Source organism: Papio anubis, chromosome 9, assembly GCF_008728515.1.
Source record: "Papio anubis isolate 15944 chromosome 9, Panubis1.0, whole genome shotgun sequence".
Lineage (NCBI taxonomy): Eukaryota > Metazoa > Chordata > Mammalia > Primates > Cercopithecidae > Papio > Papio anubis.
In genome coordinates, this window is record NC_044984.1 from 1231579 (window position 1) to 1252573 (window position 20995).

Below are 20995 nucleotides of genomic sequence, written 5' to 3' on the forward strand. Positions count from 1 at the left end.
ACTTCAAGGCATAAAATAGTTGAAAAAAGTATTAGCAAATGCTCTTTATTGTATTTGCCTATAAAATAATGTTTCTCCGGATGAAAACTGAGACAAATTCCTTACAGAGCTCCTGTCTCTAAAGCTTGTGAGCATTAATGAGATGACACATGTAAAAGCTTCTATAAGAGCAAATGTTACCAGGACTGGACTAGGTAGTAGTAACATAACAGGTACAGTGGGCCCTCCATACCCATAGGTTCTGCATTTTTGGACTCAGCCAATGGTGGATTGACAATATTATGGAAAAAACCACCAATAAAACAGAATAATAAAACAATAAAAAATAAACAAAATAATATACCAGCTGTTTACATAGTGTTTACACTGTATTGGGTATGAGAAGAAATCAAGAGATTTAAATTATATGCGAAGATGTGCATAGATTTTCTGCAAATACGGTAACATTTTGTATCAGGGACTTGAGCATCTGTGGATTTTTATATTCCAGGGGAGTTTTAGAACCAATCCCCAGAAGATACTGAGGTGCTACTGTAGGGATGTAATGAAACGTGAGAGATTCTAGAATTTTCCTATAAAAGGAGGCATTCACTTCATTAGGAGGGAACTTTTAATTTTTCCAGTAGAATTTTGTGAGAAATTTGCCTCATGTTACTTCATTTTCGAGCAGTGGTTCTCAAGGCTCAATTTTGGCCCTAAGGAGTATTTGGCACTGTCTGGGGACGTTTGCAACTTGAGAGGTGCTGCTGTCACCTAGTGAGCAGCGTGCTGGGATGCTGCTAAATATCCGGTAGTTCGCTGGATAGCCCCCACAGCAAAGAGTTATTCGGCCCACACTGCAAATAGTGCTGAGTTTGAAACCACATTTAGAAACACTTTGAACACCAGTTCTTTATCCAGAGTGTTACTGTGGATGAAGTTTTCATGATTAGCTTTGGAAACCTAATACATATGGCCATATTTATATTTTTTTCTATGTAGAGCTAAGACCAGTGCTATTAAGTTAAAACTCTGTAGTGGCAGTGCCACAGTACCAAATAATATTGCCCCCGTACATAGTTTTCTGGTACCGTACGCTAATGTGATGTGAAATAACGCTAGGAGCGTTGTGGTGAGTGAGTAATTTACATAACATACACATTAACATCATTCTCAGGCATATAATTCCAGATTGAAGTTAGCATACCATGTGATTCAAGTATTCTGTGTTACTGTGAAAGAAGACTTGGTGCTCTAGAACTATTTAATATTTGTCACACCAAAGTTGTAAAGTAGAATAGCAGTTAATTCTGTCTTCTTCTTTTAAACATTTTTATCACAGTGTCTTGTGTTTTAAATTTCTGGCTATTTAGGTGATCTGTTGATGTTTTCATGAAATAGGAGAAGTAAAGGGAAACATTACTACCTTATTTCTGTTTTTTCAAGGAATTATTTTAGTATTTCTGAAGTATAATAATTCTGGGATTAAAATATTTATTAAGTGTTTTATGCTTAATGGTTGTTGGTTTATTTTATTTTATTTTTCTTTTTAGAGAGGTCTTGCTCTGTCACCCAGGAAGGAATGCAGTGGTGTGATCTCAGCTCACTGCAGCCTCTTTCTACCAGGTTCAAGTGATTCTCATGCCTCAGCCACCCGAGTAGCTGGGATTCCAGGCATGTGCCACTATGCCTGGCTAATTTTGTGTGTTTTTATTAGAGATGGGGTTTCACCATGCTGACCAGGCTGGTCCTGGCATCATATGATCTGCCTGCCTCTGCCACCAGAAGTGCTGGGATTACAGGCATGAGCCAGCACACCTGGCCCTGTACTTAATGTGTTTGTTTGTTTTGAGACGGAGTCTCCCTCTGTCGCCCAGGCTGGGGTGCAGTGGCGCGATCTTGGCTCACTGCAAGCTCCGCCTCTGGGTTCACGCCATTCTCCTGCCTCAGCCTCCCGAATAGCTGGGACTACAGGCACCCACCACCACGCCCGGCTAATTTTTTGTATTTTTAGTAGAGACGGGGTTTCACCGTGTTAGCCAGGATGGTCTCGATCTCCTGACCTCGTGGTCCGCCCGCCTTATATATTTTGTACTTCAATAAATGGAATTATATTTATTCTTTTTCACTTACTTTGTTGATTATGATTTGTGAGATTCATTTGTATTAGTTATATGTATCATCCACACCTTTATTGTCCTTGTACTGTGTTTTTTATTTAATTCAGAATTCCACATTTATATTGAAAGTCTTCTGAAAAGACAACTTCATTTCTTTTCAATTTTCCATTCTTTGAATACTTCAGATGGTACCAAGAGTAATTCCTTTTGACAGAAAGTGAGTTTGGAAGTAAGTGGTTACTTTGCTGTTTGTTTTTGGTTCAACACATTAATCATGTTCTGATTAGATTAAACACTGTCTTACATGTGAAATGAAAATGATACCTAAAAAATTGAGAGAATCTGAGGATCCCAGAGATTCTAAACACCTTTTTGTCATTTATCATGGCCTTCGATGGGAATACTCTTCCTTATGATGTCACATTGCCACTGAGTTGTATCCTATTTGTACCTTTGTGTTTTGGACAGTTAGTTACTGTGAATTGTAGTAACTTATTTCACAGTTTTTGGTCTCAAAAGCCTCTTTATATTTAAATATTATTAAAGTTCCCAAAGTGATTTTTTTTTCTTTTTTTTTTTTTTTTTGAGATGGAGTCTCGGTCTGTCGCCCAGGCTGGAGTGCAGTGGCCGGATCTCAGCTCACAGCAAGCTCTGCCTCCCAGGTTTACGCCATTCTCCTGCCTCAGCCTCCCGAGTAGCTGGGACTACAGGTGCCCACCACCTCGCCCGGCTAGTTTTTTGTATTTTTTAGTAGAGACGGGGTTTCACCGTGTTAGCCAGGATGGTCTCGATCTCCTGACCTCGTGATCCGCCTATCTCGGCCTCCCAAAGTGCTGGGATTACAGGCGTGAGCCACCGCGCCCAGCCTTTTTTTCTTTCTTTAAATAGAGACTGAATCTTACTGTGTTGCCCAGGCTGGTCTCGAACTCCTGGCCTCAAGTGATCCTCCCACCTTTGCCTCCCAGGATGCTGGGATGATAGGCATGAGCCACTGCACCAGGCCTCAAAGTGATTTTTTTATATGGGTTATATGTGATATACATGTGTAGATCTTTAGAGGCAGCTATCCCATGTCTAGATTTATATGCATATACATGTCCAAAAATATAAAAATACATATGTACAAGGTGACTTACAACATTATTCCTAATTGCAAAATTTTGAAAACCTAATTGCCTATAGGTAAGAGAGTGCTTAAATTCATTGTGGTGAATCTACACAAAAGAGACTGGCAGTTTTAAAAAAGAAATGAAATGTGTGAGCAAAAAACGATAGTATTTTAATCGTAGAATAAAATATATATCCATGAGTTTATGCTGATATAAACAAGTAATCAAATACATAAATAAATGGCATATGGACAGACGGCTCTTTCTCATAGAAGAATTTCAATTAATAAGTATAGATGGGAATAAACCAAAAGAAAATCACCATGAGACAAACTGATGGTTGTGAAAATTAGTGTGTGAAAGTTTGAGGTTAAACATGACTTTCATAGTCTCAAAATGTTTTCCCCAAGGTGTTTGTTTATTTTAACAGAAGACTGTAACGTTTCAGTGAAGAAACCTACCAGGCCACCTTAACAAAGCGTTTAGAGTTAACATTACCAGTAATACAGAGACATGAAACTCCCGAACCCCTTGATACAAGGCACTGAGAGGGACACAGTATCATTTCTGTGTTATTCTCTCTGAAAATGTGTAACCTCATTCCAATAATGAGAACATGCCACACACACGCAAATTCTGGGACATTTTACAAAATAACTGAGCCGTACACTTTAAATATGTCAAGACGATGAAAGACAAGGAAAGACTGAGCAGTTACAGATGGATTTGAGGGGAAATGTCAGCTAAATGAATTGTGGGATCTTGGACTAAAGCAGATTTCAGGAAAGGGAACAGAGAATTGGCTGGGTATAGTGGTGCATACCTGTAGTCCCAGCTACTGGGAGGCTGAAGAGGGATGGCTGGGTATAGTGGTGCATACCTATAGACCCAGCTACTTGGGAGGCTGAAGAGGGAGAATCACTTGAGCCCAGGAGTTTGAGGTTGCAGTGAGCCCTGTTTGGACCACTGCACTTCAGCCTACAGGACAGAGTGAGACCCTAAGAAAAAAAAAAAAAAATCCAGAAAGAAAGTACATTGGTGGAAAAACAATGAAAGTAAGGTTCGCAGGTTGGTAAATAGCATTGAACCAATGTTAATTTCCTAGTTTTGATCATTTTACTATAGTTTTGTAAGCTGTTAACATTACAGGAGCCTGAATAAGGAGTAGATGGGCACTGTTCTGTTTTTGCGGCTTTTCTGTATGTCTGTAATTCGTTCAGAATAAAAGTTTTATTTAAAAAATGTATTGACACTCTATTTCTCAGCACTTTTAATCACCCACTTCACTTTGCCATCCCTTTGAAATAAGTACGCTTTTGAATTTAAAGATGGCTTACTGCCAAAATTAACGTTACAGGGTAGTTAGCTCAGGCATTTTTCCTGAACTTAGGGATGCAGATATTATGTTCTCATATTGTTGACTTCCTAAACCCATAGTTTAATTAAGAATGTAGCTGATCAGGCCGGGCACGGTGGCTCATATCTGTAATCCCAGCACTTTGGGAGGCCGAGGCAGGTGGATCACCTGAGGTTGGGAATTCAAGACCAGCCTGACCAACATGGGGAAGCCCCGTCTCTACTAAAAATACAACATTAGCCGGACATGGTGGCACATGCCTGTAATCCCAGCTACTCGGGAGGCTGAGGCAGGAGAATTCCTTGAACCTGGGAGGTGGAGGTTGCGGTGAGCCGACATCATGCCACTGCACTGTAGCCTGGGCAACAAGAGCAAAACTCCATCTCAAAAAAGGAAAAATAAAAAAGATGTAGCTAATCAAGTTGATCATTCTAAAGATTTGACTCAAATCCTCAAGCCATGATGATGTAATATGGCTATTATCAGTAGAGTTACACCTAGGCCTAGAGACGAACCTTGACCTGTCTGTATCCTTCAAGTATAGGTTTAATTTTACTCATTTTTAGACATACTTGAGATGTCTTTCATTTTTTCAATATAAATGTATTGAATGCTGTCTAAGCACTGTTGCTAATCTTTGGTTATACAGTGGTGAAAAGACATGTTCTCTGCCCTTCTGGAACATTGTCTCATGGAAAAACAGTAAAACTAAACAAATAAGTAAATATCAACCAGGGTAAGTACTACAAAGAAATAAACAGGACCCTGTGATAGATGATGGGGGAGGGAAATATTTTGGGCAACAAATTTAGGTAGTGACATCAGAGGGGTCCTCCCAAAGGATATGACATTGAGATCTGAAAAAGCCATATGAAAAGTGGAGAAAGTGTTTAAAATTGAGGTTATCCATACGACAATGAAAAGCTTGGCATTTTCAAAGTAGAGAATAGGTAAGGATTAGGTCAAAAGGGACCTTAGAGGCCACAAAAAGTTGTTTAGATTTTACAAGCAGTGAAACATTCTACGCGAAAAGTTGACAGGATCTGATTTGCATTTTCAGGATACTGTTTTTTGCAATATTTGGAGAATGGTTGGAGTAGGACAAGAGTCATACAGAAAGTGTTTGTTCACTATTTCATGCCTTTTTGTGCTGTGCAGTTTTCTGTGCTAGAAATAATGTTGCACAAGACAAGCTTTGTACTCTCAAGAAGCTCACATTCTGGTAAGGCTCTGTGAGAGTGGAGGAGAGCGGTTTTTATTTATATTAAAAAAAATTTTTTTTAGAGACAGTCTCGCTCTGTCACTCAGGCTAGAGTGCAGTGGCATGATCATAGTTCACTGCAGCCTCACACTCCTGGACTTAAGCAATTCTCCTGCCTCAGCCTCTGGAGTAGCTGGGACTGTAGGGGTGTGCCACCACACCTGGCTAATTTTTTTTTTTTTTTCTTATTTTAAGTAGAGACTGAGTCTTGCTATATTGCCCAGGCTGGACTTGAACTCCGGGCCTCAAGCAGTCCTTCTGCCTTGGCCTCCAAAATGCATGGATTATACTTTACATTACTTACTACAACTTTTTATTTCTGCTGAATGTCAAAAGATGTGTTATAATACAAGTACAGTAATTTTAATTATAGTAATTGCTGTACACAGAACTGAAATTAGGTAAATTCCAGCAACAGCAAGAACCTTTAAAACGTATAGAAGCCTAGTCTTAGCTGATTTGACTGTTGGTGATTTGGGGATTAAAAAAAACTTTCTCTTGAAAGCCTACCCATCTTTTAAGGGTCAGATGCTTTTTCTTGTGAAGCTGCTTAAATCCTCACAGTTGGTATTAATCAAACCTTCCGTTGTAATTTCATTCGTTTGTGTCTGCATTGATTTTGGGATTTATTTTATATTACTTTGTATTATATACTACTTGTGTGCTGGTTCCTCCACATAATTGAGCTTGGGAATCATGTCTTGGTATTTTACATATAGTTGGTACTTCATAAATGTTTATAGATTTTAATTGTATCTATCGATGTCAAGACCTTTCAGTCACATGCATCTTAGCCTGGTCTCTTAGTCTGTTTGGGCTGTTATAGTAAAATACCGTAAACTGGCTAGCTTATAAACAATAGAAATTTATTTCTCACCGTTCTGTGCCTGGAAAGTCCAAAATCAAGGAAGCAGCAGGTCTGGTGTCTGGTACAGGCGCACTTTCTGGTTCATAGGTAGCACCTTCTTTTTGTGTCCTCACATGGTGGAAGGGGCAAGGCAGTTCTCTGCAGTCTCTTTTATAAGGGCATTAATGCCATTCATGAGGGCTCTGCTCTCATGACCTAATGACCTCCCAAAAGCTCCACCTCCTAATACCATCACATTGGTGATTAGATTTCAACATACGAATTTTTTGGGGGGCACACAAAATTCAGATTCAGATTCTGATTCTGATCTGATCTGATTCAGATCATTGCACCTGGCATTTGGAGCCTCCTATGAAACCAAGCTCTCTGTTTTTAACCTCATCTTTAGGTTGGATGCATGGCTTCTCTGTTTTACACAAGCTGACAGTGTTGGTGTTCTTTGAATATAACACTTTGTTTTCCTAATGTATACTCTTCTACTTACGCAGAATCTTTTTCCTGTGGATTTCCAGTTTTACTACATAAAGATTCTGCCTTAAAATTAACTTTTGTTGATGAACTGTACCTGGACTTGTTACTGCCTTACCCATTGTTCCTTAGCCTGTATGTTTAATCGTGCTTTATTGTTGACATACTTTTCAATACATTGTTTTATAATTGCCTGTGTGACTTAACCAATTTAATTTTCCCTTCTCAACTAGTTTATGTCCGCCTTAAGTAAAGAATTGCTTTAAAGTTTCTTTTTAGTTTTTCTTAAACATTGTTTTACATAGGTTCATTAATTATAGCTGTACTTATTGAGTTATAAATAATAAAATTTAATTTAGTTATAATTTTTTTGAAATGGAATGATATTCAGTTCAGCATCCTAATAAATATTCTCTAAAATTCCGTAGGCTGTCCTTTAAGAGCCTTGTATGTTTTAACACGGGAAATGCCATCTTCCCTTAGTTGAGAATATTAATTCTTTGAGCAGTAACACTCAGATATACCTTTCGGCAAGGCTGTAAGTTTTAGTCACATCCTAATAATACAAAGTAGAGTGGACTGAAAGGAGGCTCCTATCAATAGTAGTTTGGGGCTTTGTTTTTCTTTATAACAAAGATAAGTATCTGAATTTAACCTTGAAAGAGGTTGTTGTGAGAGATTAATGGAACTGCTGAAAGAACGCTGTGGTGCTGAGTCAGCTCTCCCAAGACCAATGAATATTAAGAATAAAGTTCAAAGAAAGAGAAAACAATGGAAATAGAGACGGGGAAAATCAGCTTTACATATATTTAAGCATATTCTCTTCTTAGATATATAGTCAACGAAACATTTGTGTTTTTCTCTGTAATTTGATTTAACTCTGTCCACAAAAACAGTTTCTTCATTTTGATAAGAGATTTTTTTCCTTTCTGAGATGAACACTTCTTATACTTCATTTTAGATTTGCCAGGAGGATAATTATTTAAGAAAGCCTTTTATAAAAATTAAGATTGTCTGACATCTTTTTAGAAATACTGTTTCTAGAAATAGTATGTGATTTGTCACATGCTGGGTACATCTAATTTATTAATGTTCTTGGTTTTGCAAAAATAAATTTTGATTTCCTGTTTCTAGAACTTCTCCTTCACCTATTTAAATGTTTAACCCTGTATCATATCTTCCTTTTTTTTTTGAGACGGAGTCTCACTCTGTCGCCCAGGCTGGAGTGCAGTGGCGGGATCTCAGCTCACTGCAAGCTCCGCCTCCCGGGTTCCCGCCATTCTCCGGCCTCAGCCTCCCGAGTAGCTGGGACTACAGGCGCCTGCCACCTCGCCCAGCTAGTTTTTTGTATTTTTTAGTAGAGACGGGGTTTCACCGTGTTAGCCAGGATGGTCTTGATCTCCTGACCTCATGATCCGCCCGTCTCGGCCTCCCAAAGTGCTGGGATTACAGGCTTGAGGCACTGCGCCCGGCCTCTTCCTTTTTAATAAAAATTTTTTCTTAGTAAAACAGGGCTTTTTCTGTATAGAATATTGTCGTAGGTGAGTTTTTATGGTGTTCTTAATGAATGTTAGAGTAACGGATCACAATGGAAAAGTTTGCCTATAAATCAGCATCTGTTTTTACATCCCTGTGGATAGTTGCTGAAATTACGCGTGAAAATTCTCTTTTACTGCAGGTGAAGCATCTATACAAATTGTGTGCAGCTTTTAAAAACTCCTATCTCAATCTGGGCCATTTTTTACCATTTAGAAAAAAAGCAAAATCACGGGTTAACATTTTTTAAAATTCTGCAGTGTTTGAAATGGACTTTATAGTACTTTTCCCTCTGACCACATATCAGTTCAATTTACTAGCAGTGAAATTTATTGAAAGACTGTTTATTGATAGGACTAACGTGCTCTCCATAAAATGATGAATAAAATTACTTTAGGCACTAAAATTATCAAAAAGCGGACACTACGTTCTCAGCGAGATGAATGGTTTACTCCTTTCCTTTGTGCTGTGTGAGCTCTTCTTGGTTTGCATTTGGAAGCAAAAGTCTCCAGTGAGATTCTTTTTCTCTTAAATTTTATTTTTAATTATAAGGGATACATAGTAATTACACGTATTTGCGAGGTACGCGTGATGTTTTGATACAAGCTTGCAATGTGTAATGACCAGATCAGGGTAATTAGGGCACTCATCACCTCAAGCATTTATCATTTCTCTGTGTTAGGAACATTATAATTCTGTTCTTTTGGTATTTTAACATGTACAACAAAGTGTTGTTAATTATAGTTGCCTTATTATGCCACTGAATATTAATCCTTTTATTTTTTAAGAGAACAGAAGCAGGTATGTAAATAGTCCGTTTTCTAAGACCTCAGAGGCAAAAGTCAGCCTCTTACGGACTACATCAGTGTCTGTTATTTTAAGGAAAAGTTATTTTGGGGAATTTTCGGTAAAGACTTTGAAAACGTATGCTTGTTCTTTTTATAAGCATTACAGATCAAAGATTTATAGTGTCCTAGGATTAAGTAAACCACATGTCCTTGCCCAGGTTTCTCATACTCAGCTACCATGATTTTCAAGATGAGAACCTTCCCAGTCTATATGGGATATTTGTGCTATATGTTCTGTAAAATTCATTGATATAAAGCATCATTTTTATATGTGTACTTTTCTGTTTATTTAATGAAATACATCTGCTTTTGTTTTGACTTTGGTTTTTAACAATTGAGGTTATAACAGAGCAGCACTCTAACTGAGGGGAGATATTTGAGGAGTTTTAAAGAGAAGGAGGCAGAGAATATTTTTAAATTTTAACCCACAGTATTGCCTTAAAGTAGTTGGTATGTAACCAAATTCTGTCTCTGTGTTTTGCTAGCTTTCACTTCATCAGTGCATATGGCTTCAGTATTTTTCCCCACAAAGCATCTGAGAAGTTGGTAAATGAATTCTGACACGTTGAATGATTTTAATGAAATCTTCTGGATGTGTATATATGCTTAGGGGATGGGGAAGAGGGAGGCAGAATAAGCAGTGGGGTTGAGGGTAATAAAGAATTACTGTCTCTTTACATTAAGGATAATGGATAGCAGTTAACATTAGTATCGTTCAGAACAGGTTAAAGTCTATCTGGTAAGTGGTGTTTACTTCCAAGGCAGCAGCTCTTATTATTAATTCAAATAAATGACTTCCGTTACCATGTCAGAATGAGAGTTGGGAGAGGGAGGAGAGAATGTGGGAGATAGTTGCTTTGGGTAATCTCTGTGAAATCTGAATTGGCCTCCTTTCTGCTGCAGAAAAAGGCAAAAGCATAGTGACATCTACCGTTATCAAGTAGCTCTTTTTTATGTTACTATACAGCCTTATTAACAGTTTCTGAGGGAACAACAAATTAAATTTTAATTGTGGTTTCTCCTTTGCCTTTGCTTTTCTGATTGAACGTTTGATTGGAAAGAAAGGCAGTTAGCCGGGCGCAGTGGCTCACACCTGTAATCCCAGCACTTTGGGAGGCCGAGGCGGGCAGATCACCTGAGGTCAGGAGTTCAAGACCAGCCTGACCAACATGGAGAAACCCCATCTCTACGAAAAATACAAAATTAGCCGGGCGTGGCAGTGCCTGCCTGTAATCCCAGCTACTCTGGAGGCCGAGGCAGGAGAATTGCTTGAACCTGGGAGGCGGAGGTTGCGGTGAGCCGAGATCGAGCCATTGCACTCCAGCCTGGGCAACAAGAGCGAAACTCCATCTAAAAAAATTTTTTTAAAAAGGCAACGGAGGCTAGAGTCTTACAGCTGCATTGCTGTGTAGTTTGGTGTTGACAGAGCTGACGCCAAGAAGTAAAGTTCTGAGAGATGTATTGGGAGTGGTATCGTGAGAGTTGCTGTAGAGTCCAGCCTCTCCCGGTTAATCTGCCTGAGTGAAGCTGTAGTTAGGCTGCCCCAACTTCTGCCCTCTTCTCTTTGAATACAGGAGTCTTCTTATTTAAGGAGATGAGGAATTCTTTGAAAGGTCTTCCTTCTTCTCCCTCTACCAGACCCCTCAAAGTAGTCACACAGACCTCCTGCCATGAACCCTATACTCTGTGAGGGAAGTATTCTTATTTGATTTCAGCAAATATATGAGGTTGGCAAAAGTAGGCTTCAGTTACATAATCTAGTGGTGGGAAAAATGGTCTGGGTTCGTTTTGGTGAGTGCAAATGTGATTAATAGCAGTTGAAGTAAAACTAAAGATACTGCTTTCATTTTAGGTGATATGAAATATTTAAAATGATAAAGCCTGTTCCTTTACTATCTCTAGATAGCTATTAAGTGAGATGTCTGTGACACACTGTACATTTCTAAATTTTGGGTTGCCTGAATTGTTTAAGCAGAGTGAAATAACCAAGGTAGGGTAGGTGAATGAAATAAAACTCTCTCTCTACTTAGTCTTATTCCCCTAGGCTGCCAATTTAATGCTTTTTTCTAATTAATGAGTGCTATAAAATGGCTTATCTACAAACAGTACATGTATTAATGGCAAAAACCACAATTGATTTGGCACCAACCTAATAATTCCCCTTTGAAATTTTTAAAATTTTATATTTATTTTAGTTTATATATTTTTTTGAGCCAGAGTCTTATTCCCTCTCCCAGGCTGGAGTGCAGTGGCATAATCTTGGCTCGCTACAACCACTGTCTCCGCAGTTCAGGCAGTTCTCCCTGCTTCAGCCTCCCGAGTGGCTGGGATTACAGGTGTGCACCACCACCCTGGATAATTTTTGTATTTTTAGTAGAGATGGGGTTTCACCATGTTGGCCAGACTGGTCTTGAACTCCTGACCTCAGGTGATCCACCCACCTCAGCTTCCCAAAGTGATGGGATTACAGGCTTTATTTTTAATTGACAAATAATAATTGTACATATGTATGGTGATGTTTGAATACATATATGCATTGTGGAACGATCAAATCAGGCTAATTAACATATCCATCGTCTCACATACTTATCATTTCTTTGTGGTGAAAACATCTCAAATCTACTTTTTTTTTTTTAAATACTTTAAGTTCTGGGTTCTGTGTGCAGAATGTGCAGGTTTGTTACGTAGGTATATACGTGCCATGGTGATTTGCTGCATCAATCAACCCATTACCTACATGAGGTATTTCTCCTAATGTTATCCTTCCCCCAGCCCCACACCCCACCAACCGGCCCCAGTGTGTGATGTTCTCCTCCCTGTGTCCATGTGTTCTGATTGTTCACCTCCCACTTATGAGTGAGAACATGCGGTGTTTGGTTTTCCGTTCTTGTGTTAGTTTGCTGAGAATTATATTCCAGGACATGTTTTCATCCATGTCCCTGCAAAGGACATGAACTCATCCTTTTTTATGGCTGCATAGTATTCCATGGTGTATATGTGCCACATTTTCTTAATCCAGTCTATCATTGACGGGCATTTGGGTTGGTTCCAAGTCTTTGCTGTTGTGAATAGTGCCGCAATAAACATACGTGTGCATGTGTCTTTATCATAGAATGATTTATAATCCTTTGGGTATATACCCAGTAATGGGATTGCCAGGTCAAATGGTGTTTCTAGTTCTAGATCCTTGAGGAATCACCACACTGTCTTCCACAATGGTTGAACTAATTTACACTCCCACCAACAGTGTAAAAGGGTTCCTGTTTTTCCACAACCTCTTCAGCATCTGTTGTTTCCTGAGTTTGGTTTTTTTTTTTTTTTTTGGTTTTGTTTTGTTTTGTTTTGTTTTTTGAGACGGAGTCTCACTCTGTCGCCCAGGCTGGAGTGCAGTGGCTCAATCTCGGCTCACTGCAAGCTCCACCTCCCAGGTTCACGCCATTCTCCCGCCTCAGCCTCCTGAGTAGCTGGGACTACAGGCGCTCGCCACCAGGCCCGGCTAATTTTTTTTGTATTTTTTTTTTTAGTAAAGACAGGGTTTCACCATGTTAGCCAGGATGGTCTCAATCTCCTGACCTCGTGATCCACCCACCTCAGCCTCCCAAAGTGCTGGGATTACAGGTGTGAGTTTAATGATCACCATTCTAACTGGCATGAGATGGTATCTCATTGTGGTTTTGATTTGCATTTCTCTAATGACCAGTGATGATGAGCATTTTTTCATATGTCTGTTGGCTACGTAAATGTCTTCTTTTGAGAAGTGCCTGTTCATATCCTTTGCCCATTTTTTGATGGGGTTTGCTTTTTTCGTGTAAATTTGTTTAAGTTCTTTGTAGATTCTGGATATTAGCCCTTGGTCAGATGGATAGATTGCAAAAATTTTCTCCCATTCTGTAGGTTGCCTGTTCACTCTGATGAAATCTACTTCTTCAAAAACAATTTTGAAATACACAGTTATAATTTAAAATTAGACTCCGTTTTTGGCTTTTTTTTTTTTAAACTTTTTCCCGTGTCTACTTTAAGACTAGAATCAGTTATAATGAAAATTCATGAGGAAACAGGAGTTGAAGGAGGGTCTTTATTCATTGGGGGCCAACAGACTCTGAGTATTTCATTCTCATATTTCTTTAAAAAAAAAAAAAAAAGTTGATTCCCAACAGTCAAATGTGAGGATTCACTCAAATGTGATGACTAAGCTTATTCATAAACCTTCATTGTATATCTCTTAAAACATTTGCCCAGTTTTTTTTCAGTTGAACTTTGGTGATTGGCCTATCGCTAAGTAATCTTGGTGTTGAACTATTTATGAATATGTTGAATTACTCTGATTTGTAATCATAGTCACAAGAAAATATCTTATTAGAATTCAGTTCATTCGCAGAGTTTATTCTGAATAATTCCTGATGTAATGCGTGTTTTGCTGGTTTCACATTCAGTGAAATGCTGAGCCATACCTCAATTCTGTAGTATCCTTAATATCTGCCTTTAGATTTTAGGTATGTTTCGGTTCCATTTTAATACAGTCTCATACCGGCAGCTGTGTTTTTGTAGTAGAGGTCCTGTTAGCCTAACAGGCATTTGTCTTTGAGAAGGAATTTGGTCTTCATCGGTAATCCAGTTTTGTTATACTGGAGCTACATCCTCAGGTTGTATGACACCCTCCTTCCATTTGACTCCAAGTCATCCTTTACCTCCTGGTGTTCATGCCCTTGTGTGGTCGTCTCCCACACCCTGTCAGGATTGGTCTCATGAACTGTACAAGAAGGCAGAAGTGATGGCGCCAACTTCTGAAGCTAGATCCGAAAGACCCTGATGCAACTGCCTTGCACTCCTGAATCCCTGGCCCTGGTGAAGGCCAGCCTCTGTGTTGTAATGACACTCAGGCTGCCCCGTGGAGAGGAACAGAGGCCTCTTGCCAATAGCTGCGCCACCTTGCCAGCCGTCTAAGTGGAAGCAAAGGGCTGAAGCCTGGTTGACATCTTGGCTACAACCTCATAAGAAACCCTGGCGCCAGAACTGTTCAGCTAAGCTGCTTTTGAGTTCCTGACCCACACAGTCTGTGTGAGATGATGAGTATTCACTATTGTCTTATGCTGCTGAGTTTTGAAGTAACTCATTAATACAACAATAAACAATGATTACAAGTATTTTATATTTTTAGTATTAAGATGCTCTACCATAGTCTGATTTTTTCCCCTAAATCCACAGTTTGGTTTTCTCTGTTAGAGTAGTAAACGCTATTTTAAATTGTTTTATTAATATTATCACCATGGTAATTATCAGGGTTGGGTACTGTTGGAGCTTTTGTTGGTGTTTATCACCTATATAACTGCTATTTGTCTGCTGATAGCCTGTAAGCTGGGAAAAGAGTTAAAAATGTATGTAAAACATGATGTGTCATATAGCCTTTTATAGATTTATTTCATATGTAAAAACTGCTCTAACTACTGCCACATTCTCCAGTAGAAATATAATGTGAGCCACATGTATAATTTTGAATTTTCTAATAGTCTCATTTTAAAAACTAAAAGGAAACAGATGATATTTAATAATGTTTTCTTTAATCACATATATCCAAAATATTATTTTAGCATATAATCAATATGAAAATTCTTAAAGAAGTGTTGTACCTTCTTTTGTTTAAGACTAAGTTTGTGAAATTTAGTGTGTGTTTATAGCACATCTCAATTTGGACTAGCCACGTTCAATGGCTCAGTAGCTACTTGTTGCTAGTGGCTCCTGCATTGGACAGTACAAATAGTATATTAACTAAAGAAGAACCTTTTCTTCTAAGCTAGCAGCAGATTAAGAATGCCTGTAAACAACAGGTATGATTTTCACAGATTAAGTGTGGCATGTCATACCTTAATCTCTAGCTACATTTAGTTCCAGTAAGTCAACTTCCTAATTTCCAGATGCTTCAGATCCTTCAAACCTAAGGAATATAGGGAGAGGAGGAGTTAGGGATAGTAGATAGTATATGTAGATTCCTTCAGCATTACAGACTCAGAACGGCTTTTACTGTCTCATAGTTTATCATGAAGGTTGGTGAATGTGGACTTTTTGAAGGAGAAAATACACTTTACCATGTAAAGCATATATTCCAAGCCTCGGGCCACACGTGGTATGATCCCTCTTGCACTTGAGCCACCAGGAAGCACTTTCCAGGGGTTTTAGCACATCCCCTTACTTCAATCAGATGTGGTCCTGAGAGCAGAAGTATGTGAACTCTGTTGCATTTCATACCTTCTCAAGTCTAATATGACATCTTATTGTCTCACTCAGTTTCAAGGAAGCTGGTGATAACTGTCACTTCTTCAACTCAAAGTCTGGCATTGACAGATCAGAGATTTTTCTTTTTAAGTTTGAGATTTATCTTCAGAATTTATGGAAGAACTTATTGTGATAATATTGTCCCTTTTTAAAAATGTTCTTATTTAGACTATCCCATGGTTATCAAAAGACTTGAAAGGAATTTCTCATAATTCTGACCCACTTCTGTAAAATATTGCTATGAAGAAATTCATAGGACTTTTGAATAAAAAGCTGAAGAACACAGTGACGTATAATCCATACGTGTTTTGTTCTCTTTACCTTTCTTTTGATCATGAGCACTGCCTGAAGATGTGTTTGCCTGGTCTGCTTTTCTCTTTTCACAGTAAACAGTTAACTTACATATTGAGAGTATCTGTTACCTAAACAATGACACTTATAACTATTTCCAGAAGGTCTCTTTATATCCTTATTGATTTCTTTGCAGTGCAAGATGCTCTTTTAACATTTTTCAGTTTGCTTTTGATTTTATATCAGGACAATATATATTTTATATTATTTACACAAATGATACTTACATGCCTTAGAATAATAGTCACTTCTGGTATCCTTGTGTAACTCTGATTCCTCTTCCTCTGAGATGACCACTTTCATCTCTTTTGGTGGTTTCTACTGTCGTTTATTTTTATCTTTCCAAATGACATTTTTATATTATTGTTCTATTATTTTTCTTATTTGAGCATCATCTGTTGACTTCTTATCGTAGATGATGAGGAATTAGTGTTTTTACACAGACCAACACACACTTCCTTCTTTCTATCCTTCCAACATATTATCTCCAGGTCTACATTATTAAAACTGAGGCACATAATATATTATGATTTACATTTTGGTTTTTCCTAGTGTACCTTAGTTTTCCTTTTTGTTTTTCCTGTCTTGGGTACCTGTTCCCAGATTCCTTTCTACACCCGTAAAATTCCTCCCAGTATCATTACTACTGTAAAATACATCAGCCCTTATTAACTGCCCTCAGATAATCTGTACAGCTGCTTTTTTTCTTGGAAAAATTAATTTCCTTTCTCTGCCAAGTAATGTGTACTTAGTCTCTAGGTTGTGTCATCCTTATGGTTCCCTTCACCATTCACCTGTGATAGAGCTCGTGTTCTCTGGATCCCACATCTTCTTTCCAGGTTTACCTCTTCGTTTTATAGAGTATACCCTAGTAGCTTCCTGAGAGTCGCTGAGTGACGTCCTTTTTGTGGGGGGATTTTGCATTCAACTCCCATATTTGATTTTTAGTTTAGATACAGAATTCTAGATTGGTAATCATTTTTTTCCCCCTTAGAGTTTTGAAAGCATTACTCAAATTGTCTTCTAGTTTCCTGTGTTGCCTTTAAAAACTCCAATGTCTTCTAAAAGTTTTCAAGATGTTTTCTTTCCCCTAGTGTTCTAAACTTTAAAAAAAGAGTATTCATATTATCATCTAAGCACCAAGTGATGGATTTAGTCTTTTCGCAAGAGCGAGGCAAGAAAGAATGATTATAAATGTTACCTAGCAGTGCTGTTGCTACCCTGGTATTTGTAGCACTCAAAGGCTTTCCTGTTTATTTCTTACACTGGCTCAACATTTTATTAAATTAAATAGGAGATTCAAGCTGTGGTTCAACACAAGAGAAACTTCCTTGGTTTATTTTAGCAGATCTCTCAAGATTCCAAAACTAAAATTGGTGCCAGATTTTACCCACTCGATAGATTAAGTAATTCTGGACTTTGTAAATGAAGGTGAGAGAGGTATTTGCTGTCTTCATTCTCTTGCATTATACTATCCTAGTTTGATCCAGTTGCCTTAGACTAAGCAAATTATTCCATACTCAGCTTTACATTGAAATGTAACTTATAATATCACCTAAATATTACTTATCAGCCGTTTCCTTTTATTTGTAGTGTCACTTGGCTTTTGTTTTTCATCCTTATTATTAAGAAAGATTTTGAACCAGGCTTTGCGATTAATTCCAGAAATCCTTTTTTAAATAAGGCCGTGGACACTGAGCTCGTGTGGCAGACTCTAGTTTCACTGCTGGTTTCCGATAAAGTTATGAAATGAGTTTCACAATGAAATATGAAAACTTGATTCTCTGCATTATGACAAATTACTCATCATTTTCTCCCTAAAAGTTTTTTATTGATACAGCCACAAAGCTATTTTTACCCCACGCAGATGTACAAGTAAAGTTGTTTGCTTGAAATAGATTCCTGGGAAGTTATTTGGAATTAACTGTTTGAGCCTCAATTCAGATAATAGAAGCCTCTCAGGAGACTTCCAAGAAACAGCTTAAGAGTGGGATAGGATAGACTGCACAAAGACATAATACTGAGTGTTCCACAAGTAGCTAATGAGAAACATTTTCAACTTTATGTGTTAATAATGTTTCTTTATGCTTCTTTATACTTACAGCAATCTGTATTTTAGAATCCCGTATTACTACAAATATGGTCATTCTCATTCATTAGAGGGTTTGAGAAGACTGAACTAATCATTGCATCCATCTCTTACTTCATAATCCTTTTATGTTTAGTTTTCTTTGACTCTGAAGAAGCCACCTTGGCCTTTGTTTTGACTGGCATCGTCCCTTGTCTCTCTGCGTGACATTCCTTTAAAAACCTCCGCTGGACTCTGCTGTTCATGGCAAGTCAACAGAGGGAACAAAGATTTCAACAGAGAGCATTTTTTTTGTTTTGTTTTGTTTTGTTTTGTTTGATACAGCTAAACTGCCCTGCATAAAACAGAACCTTACTTATGGGAATAGATCACAGTATTTTATAACTGTGAAGAACCACAGTTCTCTGAGAAGAATGAAAACTTTTCTCTTAACATGAATATAACGTACATCACCAAAATGTGAAGTTTTTCCTAAATCTCATTTTTTAAAGTTTAGAAAAATGAGAGAGCAAAAGATTTATCAACTGTTTATTAAGAAGAATGTGAAATAATAGATGCTGTTCTTCCAAAATGGGGAGAAAAATCTGACTTATCTTTGACGGATTTCAAGTTCTAGATTTTTGAAGGTAAAGTTGTCAAAAAGGCCTTACAAAAGTGGACTGCAGTATAATTGAGTTTCTCAGATAAAAGAAAAAATTCTTAGATATCTTTTCCTGATATGAGTGTTCTGAAAATTGGAGAATGGTTTAGCAAGTCTTGTTCTTTCGTTTTATATATTTTTAAAAGGAAGCACTTTATTCTTAATCCTCTAGTTTCGTAAGAAGTTGAAGAAGGAAGTGCTTCCAATAACCTGATGACTCAGTTCTCCATCCTGCTTGAACTCCTCTTAACATCTCTCCTGTCTTACGTGAACTCAGCGTTCTGTAGGATTCTGTTTGACTTTCCGAGAGATCAGCATCCGCCTCTCCAGAAGCTGCGTTTTAAGCTTGCGTGGAACATCAGGGGTGGGGATTGCTTGGTCGGCTAATAAACTGGCTCATTCTTAGCCAGACCAGTCACTTACATCCAGTTGTCATTTTTGGTTTTCTCATATGAGATTATGAGAAAACCACACATTCTTGAAATATGAGGATGCGTCACTTGCTTTTTAATGTCTCTTTAGAAATTGTTTGCCAGCAATTGTCTCTGAAGAATATAATCTGAAAGATCATGCTGTTCACTGCACTTTTCTCATCTTGGCTTCACTGCAGGAAAAGAGAATGTTTTGATATTCAATCTAATTATCATTTCATCAAAGCTGGCTTCATGCTTAGAGAGTAGTTCGAAAACAACTTTGTACTTTTAAATAATCAAGCCCTTGCCACCTCTGCTGTCTAACACAGTTTTATTCTCTGTTACAGAGAGCAAATTCCTCACGTTTATCTTGCTTGACTAACTTGACGCTTGGCTCTTAATAATATACTACTTCAGCCTCCTTTACTTCTTTTCTTTCCTTGCTTTCTTTATTGTGTCCTCTGTGACGATATCTTGTTGGATTTGCTTCTGATGGGAAGGACATTGAATAAGTAAACAGCCCTTCCTTAAAGGGTTAAGTAATTAATCTACTTCACCTAGTCTTCCATCATTTTCTAGGACAGTCTCCGTAAGAAGGATGACAGGATTGAAGAGCTGGAAGAAGCACTAAGAGAAAGTGTACAGATAACTGCAGAGCGGGAAATGGTGCTAGCACAAGAGGAATCAGCCAGGACCAGTGCTGAAAAACAGGTCTGCTATTTCATACAGTTCCAAGCAATGCTGCTGGTTAACCAAAAGGTAAAACACAACCAGTATAGTTTAGGTAAACTACACATATTGTATGTTTATAGGGTTTCAAAAGCACTTCATAGAGTGTAAGTCCCAAGGAGTTCCTTCATAGCGGTATTAGATACAAGGATATGGTTTCTTTTGTGTCAAATATAGAAAGAAAGACCAACTTTATTAGCAAAGCTGAGAGAGAATTGAACATTTCGTAGAATGAGTGCCTTTCAGTACCCTGTTCCTAGATAAATGCCTTATCTGCTGTTTCTTAAATAAGAATTGAAATAAAGTTGTATGAGAATTGACTCATGTTAACACAGCAGTCTCTGCGTTAATAACTTAGGTCTGATCCCATATATTTATGTAGCATGTGCTAATATATTGGATGAGATGAAATGGAGCTTATCTGTCTGCTACAAGACTGGGCACAACCCTGGCTTTTAAATGGAAAGAAAAACGCGAACTTTTTTTTTTTTTTTGAGACGAAGTCTTGCTCTTGTCCCCCAGGCTAGAGTGCGATGGCACTATCTCAGCTCACTGCAACCGCCGCCTCCCGGGTTCAAGCGATTCCCCTGCCTCAGCCTCCCAAGTAGCTGGGATTACAGACACCTGCCAGCATGCCCGGCTAACTTTTGTGTTTTTAGTAAAGTTGCGGTTTCACTGTGTTGGTCAAGCTGGTCTCGAACTCCTGACCTCAGGTGATCCACCCGCCCCGGCCTCCCAAAGTGCTGGGATTACAGGCATGAGCTACCGTGCCTGGCAAAAAAAAAAAAAAAAAAAAGACACAAACATTTCTGACTGAAAAACGTTAATTCCAAATAGCTAATAGTTTATTCATTTCATACCCTGCCTCACTGAAGAGAAGAGTTGAGGTTGTAACAAGTTGAGGTTAATAGTGAGTGTGAAGGACGTAGAAACCATACACTTGAGTCCCGGATAAGC

General features: G+C 38.2%; 1 protein-coding gene across 16 annotated transcripts in view; it reads left to right on the top strand.

The window, feature by feature from the left end:
* The window catches only part of ERC1 (ELKS/RAB6-interacting/CAST family member 1), a 535673-nt gene that overhangs the window by 242483 nt on the left and 272195 nt on the right, over positions 1 to 20995 (top strand). For 12 of the 16 annotated variants that reach the window (XM_009217664.4, XM_017945565.3, XM_017945568.3 and 9 more), the window contains one exon: positions 19889 to 20020. The exons of the other annotated variants lie outside the window; for them this stretch is intronic. In XM_009217664.4, coding sequence (XP_009215928.2) covers positions 19889 to 20020 — 132 coding nt within the window. The remainder of the gene's footprint in view (positions 1 to 19888; positions 20021 to 20995) is intronic. 16 annotated transcript variants of the gene reach the window in all.